Source organism: Gadus chalcogrammus, chromosome 1, assembly GCF_026213295.1.
Source record: "Gadus chalcogrammus isolate NIFS_2021 chromosome 1, NIFS_Gcha_1.0, whole genome shotgun sequence".
Taxonomy (NCBI): Eukaryota; Metazoa; Chordata; class Actinopteri; order Gadiformes; family Gadidae; genus Gadus; species Gadus chalcogrammus.
In genome coordinates, this window is record NC_079412.1 from 20,860,977 (window position 1) to 20,869,604 (window position 8,628).

At 49.7% G+C, this 8,628-nt stretch overlaps 1 protein-coding gene across 1 annotated transcript; it reads left to right on the plus strand.

Annotated features, from left to right (window-relative positions):
- The first annotated feature begins 1,549 nt into the window (after positions 1-1,549).
- si:dkey-32e6.3 (uncharacterized) lies at positions 1,550-8,274 on the plus strand. The gene is made up of 6 exons (XM_056595520.1): positions 1,550-1,955; positions 2,587-2,759; positions 4,345-4,563; positions 5,836-5,996; positions 6,224-6,356; positions 6,847-8,274. The coding sequence occupies exons 1-6, from the start codon at positions 1,709-1,711 to the stop codon at positions 7,057-7,059; spliced, it is 1,146 nt and encodes a 381-aa protein (XP_056451495.1). The 5' UTR covers positions 1,550-1,708; the 3' UTR covers positions 7,060-8,274.
- The last annotated feature ends 354 nt before the right edge of the window (positions 8,275-8,628 follow it).

Genomic DNA, 8,628 nt, shown 5'->3' on the forward strand with positions numbered 1-8,628 from the left:
GCCACGCCGGTGACTGCTCAGGGTCGTCCTACAGCAACATGGAGGAGGTGGACTAACGCCTAGCAACCCCGCCTAGCAACCGTCTCCCCATCGCCCCCCTGGCCTTATAAGGACTTCTCCTTGGTGCTGATAATTCCACACGCGTCCAACCGCGAAGTCGGACCCCAACACCAGGTTCCCATAGGATGTGTATTACTATTTATATATGTGTGTGTATAACAGTTGTTTAATGCAGACTGCCCACGCAGTTCTCTGGGTTAAGTTTCATTCTCTTTTTAAGCAGCTTTAGTCTACGCTCTCGCTGCAGGGTATCACGCGGTCTAACGTAACGGCGCTTAGTCCGGGCTTTTCGGCCCCTCACTCCCCCCCCCCCCCCCCCCCCCCCCCGCGCACCTTCTCTCAATGGCCCCCCTGAACTATGAAATGCCCCTGGCTCACCTTTCTCAGACACACAGACACATGCACAGACAGACACCACCGCTATCGCGTAGATAACACCATCAGGATCATTTCTTGGAAACCGCTATTATTCTCGTCTAGCCGAAACCGACGAAGGCCAACCAGGACTGTTGCTCCCATAGTTCCGTTTTTTTTTTGTTTTCGTTTCTCTTATCTGTCGTGCTTGTTGAGTCATTATGTTACCGCGGTAACGACGTAGCAGTTGATGTACATACGTGTGATGGGTGCTAGCCTTTATAACCCGAAGCGCAAAAAAGCTTGTTTTTCGTTTTCCTGGTTTCTGCTTTTTTGTTTTTGTATAAAATAATCCAGTTAATCCGACCGTTGGTTGCATCAGTTCGAAGAGTTTCTTGAGTTCTTGTGGTGTTGTTTTTTTTTGTATATTATCCATCGTCGTTGCGCCCTGTGTTTACTGAAGGCAGATTTTAACCATGTGGACATGTGCATGACTGCATGTTCATACCAGCGGCGGCTCCCTGGGGGTTCGGGCTCTGTGTTGTAGGACCCCCGGCCCTGCAGCCACGCCCGTTTAGGAGGAGGAGGAGGAGGAGGGGGGGGCTGGTGGAGACTGCTGCTGTGTATATTGAAATAGATGGTATAATAAACTTCTTTTCTAAAAACTAAGCGGAACAGAATGTGGTCTGTGGTTATTTTTTTAGTTCTCGATGATTTAATATGTTGTGATCATAATTACCATTTAATTGTTTAGTTGGAAGTATTTTTGTATTGCTGTCTTTAAATGATAGACCAACCACCTACATAATATATAAGACATAAAATGTAAATATAACACTATCAAACAATATAAAAATATAGGGAAGCTCTCATGGTAACTAGTGTGTGGGTTTAGTGGCGTAGTATTTGGTGGGTCAAAAAGTACCTCCAGTACAGCTGGTCTTCACCACTGAAAGGGTTTTGGGAAATCCCCCTTGAGCAGCTACTTTGGGGGTAAGTGACATGCTTTTCCCCCCCCTCGTTTGAGGGACCTAGGTGGTGTGATGTTGTCTGTAAAGCCCTTCACCCCTAGCTCTGAGGAGCTATACAATGCATATGGACGTAACCGGAGCGTCAGCAGGTCCTCCAGGGACGCTAGAGGGCGCTGTTTTATAACTACCGATGAGGAAGTATAGGTAATGAGGAAATAAACAACACGGGCATCTGATACAACGAGAAGCCGGTCGTCAGCATGTCGCCGTCCTGAGCTTCGTTAAGTCGCTTCTCAATCACCTCCTTGTCATTCGTTACTGTGATGGCGAACTCCCAAACGACTCGAGTCCCAGAGCCCGATGAAGCCCTTGAAGTGACCCAGAACGGGGTCGGGTCCGAGGACAGACCCGACCCTCCAGTACCGGCCCCGGGTCCGAGGAGGAAGCTGATCCTCCACATCGACCTGAACAACACCATCCTGGTGTCGGACGCCGTGACGTGCCTGGGGACCCTGGCGGCTCTGGACGGCTTCCTGTCCACTGTCACGTGGGGGAAGATGAACCAGAAAGGTATCAATAACACTGCGTCAGTCTGCGTGATGGGTGGTATTCATGTGATCAGGGGTGTGTCCAGATGTGGCACCTGCCCCCCCGAATATTACATTTGTTTTCTGAAAGTTTTTAACAATCTTATAGGACTAAGTAAGTACACTTGTGTAGTTTTTAATAGTGTTTTACAGTAATTATTCACAAAGTTATAGATAAACATTAGATTAAGATGAATCAAGTAAGCTCCATATCATATCTGTAAGGCATACTTTTGGAGATGTGATCCCCTGAGCCCAGTTTTTCAAAAGTAATCCAGGGGGATTTCGGATCACGGATTGGATCAAATCTTGGAAATGTTTTTTTTCAAATCATAGAGGGATTCCTAAATAAGATCATATCATGTCATCAGGGTTTTCAAACTTTTGACTCGGTTTGGCATCTATTTGATCCAAAAAAAATCAGGATTATCCTGATCCCATCTGAAGGGTGGATTCAATTAAGATGGATCAGGTGAACCTGGATACTAAAACATGGGATTCGAAAATCCGGATTAATTTCCTCCAGATTACATTTTTTGAACAACTGGGCCCAGGGAATTGAACCCTCAGCTGAGAACTGGTTTATAGGAAAACGTTGTGGCGTCTGTCGGCAGGGAAGTGGGAGTGGCTTAGCGACGCGGCGTCCCTGATCCCGCCCTGCGAGGGCGCGATCAGCTACTACTCCCAGTTCGGCCGCCTACCGGGGTTCACATCCGGCCCCGGGCGCCGTTTCCGGGGAATCCTCGACGAGCACCTGGATTTACTGCGCTGGCCCGAGGGCATCACGGTAACCACACCCTCAACCAGAGCGGGATATCTGTCATCATATAGTCATGAGTTTCACTGGTACATCATGTATTAATGCATAGATGATGACATACATTAATGCACTGCACATTCATGTATGTAATCATATATTCATGTATTTAGCCAGTACTTTAATTTATCTAATGATATATGAAGGTATTTAAAAATACATTTTAACTTATAAAAATGTACTAAATCATGCATTCATGTATTTAAGCACTACATTCATGTATTAAATCATACATTAAGGATGTCTCAAAGCCTTGGCTGTACAGGTGTTAAGAGCCTTTATGGGGTCCAGTCCTCTTAAAGAGGTTATATTATGCCACCAGGTGTGAATGGGAGTAGCCAATTGGCATCACACGTGAGCACTCACGTGTACGGGAGTACAATCCCTTTCTCTGCCGGACCGCCGCCGAAAGCTTCGGCGGCGGTCCGGAGGAGGAGACATGGAGGAGAAAGGGATTGTACTCCAGGAGCTGAGCTGCCGGACTGTCGCCCAGCTACCCCCGCCGACTGCCGCCGAAGGTTCGGCGGAGGTCTTATAGCGAAGCTTCGGCGGCAGTCCGGCCGCCGTCGAAGCCGTCCGGCCCCCACCGAAGCTTCGGCGGCAGTCCGGCAGCTCCGGCGTGGTGTACTCCGGGAGCTGAACTGCCGCCGAAGCTGGAGCTCGGCGGCAGTCCGGCAGCTCAGCTCCCGGAGTACAATCCCTTTCTCCTCCATGTCGCGGTTCATGGACTTCAGAGAGTCAAGGCCAAAGCCTGCTCAACCATGGCTGAGATATCCCCACTAAGTGTCTTTACTTGTTGTGGAAGTACCAGAGACGTCAGACGCAGTCTTTATGATTCATAATATCATCCGAGGCGCACATAGCTTTTGGCCGTGATATTAGTTATAATATTAAATAAATATCCATATATAATATTATTATTATATTATATAATATAGGTATAGAGCTTCAGGAGTCCGCAAACGGCAACAATCCCTTCTCCTCCATGCTGTGGTTCAGTCTGACAGCTCATTGGTCAATGGGCAGCAGCTCATTTGCATTAAAGCTACAGACACCAAAAAACAGCGCATTCTGAAGGGACTGAAACAGAGGGGAATAGCGGTAGGCGAGATGTTTTTTCGTAAGAGCTATTTCCAGCAGACGGCTTCAAAAAGACAGCTTCTGGAACTCAAATACTATCTTTACTTGTTGGGAAAACACCTTATTATGTCTCCTTTAACACCTGTCCCCAAGACGGGACGGGGCAGTGTGTCCATGTTATCGGTTGTGTTTATGTCTCCGTGACGATGAAGTGAAACGAGGACCACACCTAGTTAGGGCGGACGGACGGACAGCGCTGTTTCAACGAGCGTGGCGCAAACGCTTGACGCCAACACGGGCGTTTCTACGTTTAGTTGGTCTGGCGTGGGTCGGGTCTCGTCCGAGAACCGACCCACGTCAGACCGACTAAACGGCCTGGGACGACGACAGGTGGTCCGATGTTGCTGTTGTGTGTGTGTGTGTGTGTGTGTGTGTTTGTGTGTGTGGACTAGCGGCTCCTCTCTTCCCCCTGCAGGCCGACAAGGAGCTGTCGGTGAAGGGCGAGGACGGCCGGCTGTACCACTGGATCCTGCCCTCCTTCTTCCAGCTGCTCCGGGACCTGGTGTCCCGGGAGGACGACTTCTGCCTCCTGTTCCGGACCTTCGGCTCCGACCTGCCCCGCGTGCTGAGCGCCGTGTCCCGCACCCTCACCCAGGGCGCCCACCCGCTCTTCCCCGACCTGCCCGACCTCAAGGTAGGGACCCGAGCGAAGGGTGACCCCTGACCCCGGGGTCTCAAGGAGGAGCGGTTCAGAGCCCACGCGGAGCTCATTACTCTGGTTCTTGGATTTGGTTTTATTTGACAAAATGGTGCTGGGGGTTAAGGTACTTCTGTGTGGGACTGAGGGAGACATCGGGTTATAAAGAGCAGGCTCTGTAGATCAGGCTCTAAAGATTTGGTTCTAGGGGAGACATGTGGCTCAGGAGGTAGAGCGGGTTGGCTGGTAACCAGAGGGTTGCTAGTTTGATGCCCTGGCTCGGAGTGTCAAGGTTACCCTGAGCAAGGCACCTCAGCCTCTCTGCTCCTGACGAGCCGGGCATGGTTGACACCGCCATCGGTGTGTGAATGTGTGTGTGAATGGGTGAATGTAAGGCCAGATTGTACAGCGCTTTGAGCGGCCACTGGTTAGAAAAGTGCTACGTAAACGCATTCCTTTTTACCATTTACCATTCTCAAGACCCCGGTTCTACTGTTAGGTCCAGGGTATACTGTTCTACTTCATACCGGGGCTTCATCCGTCTTCGTGTGTGTCATGGGACCGCGACATTCTTGCCATTTCTCTGTTTCTGGAGGAGGGATTCACACTCACACACTCACTCTGTTATGTTCCTTGGCAACAAAAGGAGAACTGTGTCTGCAGAGAATACCTCTGTCTTCCCCTTTCCTCCTCCTCCCCTCTCCTCTCCCCCCTTCCTTCTCCTCTCCTCTCCTCTCTCCTCTTCCTCCCATCTCCTCCCCCTTCCCATCTCCCCTTCTCCTTCCCTCCCCTCTCTCCCCCGCTCTTTCTCCTGTCATCTAGTCCTGGTCCTTTGTTCTCATTGGTCACGGAGACAGGTGCAACATGAGAGGTTAAAAATAGCCTCTGAATATTTTGTGTTTTTCCTCCAGGGCGACTAACGGTCGTATGAATTGTGTGTTTGTTGAAGAATTGTTGAAGAATTGAACACTGAAGGAATATACAAAGGTGTTGACAAATGTCATTCTGTATTGCTTCTTGTTTTCTTTTGATCTCAACAACTTCCTCGTCCTTCATTCTTTCATTTCTCCCCTCTGGTCCTTCTCCTCTCTCTTCTGTCTCCCCTCCTCCTCTCCCTTTCAACCTGTCCCTCTCCTCCTCCTCTTCCTCCTCCTCTTCCTCCTCCTCCGCCGCCTCCTCCTCCTCCTCCTCCTCCCTCTCCTCCTCCTCCCCCTCCTCCTCCTCCTCCTCCTCCTCCTCCTCCTCCTCCTCCTCCTCCTCCCTCCCCAGCTGAGTGTGAACCAGACCCCAGGGAAGATCCGGTGCAGTAAGAGAGAGGTGGTCTTGACGCGAGGCGAGGACAAGGTGTCCTCTCTGAATGGACCCCGGGACCTGTACCAGTACCTCGGGGCTGGGAGCGGACTGGGGGGCTTCCAGGATACCTTTGACTGGTGCGTAGACTCTCCTAAGACTCCCTTTATAAAGACGGGTCTGTAGACTCCCATTGAGACTCACTGTAGAAGGACTGGTGTGTGGTCTCACCTTTAGACTAGCTGTCTGTGGTTGAACTGAGCCATCATTGATCTGTAAAGTATAACTGATGTTTGAAATGTTAATGAACTATAACCCTTCTCTCTCTCTTCGTCCCCGTCCCCCCCCCTTCTCCTCCTCCCCCCAGGTGGTCCAAGCACTCGTGCTCCCTGATGGGGGGGAAGCCCCTCTGGGTGGACCCCTTCGACCCGACCGTCCAGCACATCTTCTTCGATGACAACATCCGGCAAAACGACAAGGAAACCATCGTTCACCCCATGGTACGCACTGTGGCGTGTGGCATGTAGCATGTAGCTCCTTCACTGTAGCATGTAGCATGTAGCTCCTTCACTGTAGCATGTAGCTCCTTCACTGTAGCATGTAGCTCCTTCAACGTAGCATGTAGCTCCTTCCCCGTAGCATGTAACTTCTTCTACTGTAGCATGTAGCTACTTCACCATAGCATATAGCATGTAGCTCCTTCCCCGTAGCATGTAGCTCCTCCCCCATAGCATATAGCATGTTGCTCCTTCACCATAACATGTAGCTCCTTCACCATAGCATGTAGCGTGTAGCTCCTTCACCATAGCATGTAGCGTGTAGCTCCTTCACCATAACATGTAGCCCCTTCCCTGTAGCAACGACATGCATCGTTGAGGAGCTACCTGCTACATGCTACATGCTATTAACTGGAATCCACCTGAAGTCTCTCCAGGTGTAAGGTTCTGCTCGCTCACCGACGGCGTGTCTTCTTCTCCCGCGGCTCCCCAGGTGTTCCTGGAGCGCGGCGGGGAGGCGGTGCGCACGGCCTCCACCTGCGAGCTCTACGACGTGTGCCTGGTGCAGAACGACCTGCTGAAGGCCATCTCCGACTCGGGCTACTTCAGCCGGCGCATCGCCATCTGCCAGGAGAACTACGAGAAGAACGTCCAGCAGGGGGGCGACCTCCTAGGGCACGGCCGCTGCACGACAGAGAACCACTGAGGCACCGAGAGGAACGCGTCCTGCTTTTGGTTCAGACTGGGGGAGAGGAGGGGGCTCGTAGCCACGTGGAGGCGGGAGACGTTTAGGAGAGCCAAGCTTCTGTTTCTACCAAAATGCAAAAATAGGACGTTTGGTTGAAGTTTTGTTGTTAGTGAAGAGGAGAGGAATTATGACGGTTTGAGTTTTGTAGGGAGGGTTCGTTTTAGGGTTAGAGAGAGCAGAACATACGGGCTATCCTTCTGTTGCTCCTGAAACAGTGTTTACTTATACAAATATCTGAGCATCCTAAACACACAGTATTCTCCTGGACTCTGCTACGTTAGGTTGTGTGAGTAGAAGTGTATCGGTCATCAAAACAGGGAAGAATCCAGGTGACTGACATCCATATCTGATCCTATAGATAGTTTATTTTATTTTATTACAGTATATTTGATACTCGAGTGGGACTGTTGTGTTGTGGGCTTTACGTTTAAAAGCGTCACTGAAGAATGTGTGTTCTAACGACGTTACTGTTAATGCTCAAGTGTTACTTTGAGAACTCAGAGAAGGTGGCTGAAGTGACTTTGAGCGTTCAAACTGTCTTGTTCTCTGTTTCCGTTTCCGGAACAGTCCTTGAAGTGTATAGGTCAGTCGTGTCAGACTGCTGCTTTGCACTCAGTCACTACATCATCGTTTAGTAGTGGAGGGGTTGTTGGTTCAATGTCTACCAGTGGTCAGGGGCTCCCGTCACCTGATTGGATCAGGAGAAGACACTGGCGTTTGGTTTTTATGCTTTGGGGTTTTGTTTGCAATGTCGTTTATTAAGAGAAGAGAGATTTGAGCTGCACACTGGAACGGAATAAGCTCTATTCTTATGCTGTGGAGGGTGAAGGCACATAGATTTTAAAAGCTTGAAAATAGTTCTCCATATTTTTCCACCCATTTTACTCCAAGAGCAATTCAAAGGCAAAGTCAGCAGAAAACGAAAGGAAGAAATAACGCATTTTTTTTATGTGACATGTTTTTTTGCAACATAGGTTTATTATATGCATTGCACTTGGAAGTCTAGTTGTATGTTCGAGTGTGTCGTCAATCATCCAGACATTTGAATGTTTGAAATAAAGTATTTTGTTTATTTATTTGACAGTATTAATCTCCTGACCTGTTGTTCAATAGATTGCTAGAAAAAACGAAGTTAATTGTATCTATTGCTATTAAACAATAAAATAAATGTGATAGGTTTCATCCCCTTTTTTATGAAGCTCAGACCCTATTGGCGGCCCGTCGCCTGTCGTACCTTCTCTGTCCACACGATGGCAGCAGGGTGTAATATGGGAACAACGTACACGGGCTACGGGTCTAATGCGCGTGTCCGTGAGACAGAAGGCCACCTGATGGTAGGCTACCTGCGACCCGAGGCGTGAAAACCCGTCTGCCACGCTTCAAACTAAGACCCGGACATCTGCGCTGCGAGGCGCGTGGTGCGTGGGTAGAAGTGATGCTGGAGCGAAATTAACGCGCACATTGGAGTGACAAGTGCGCGAGTTTGTGGTGTTGCTCTTTTTGGGAGCTGAAAGCACGCGGTGGTAA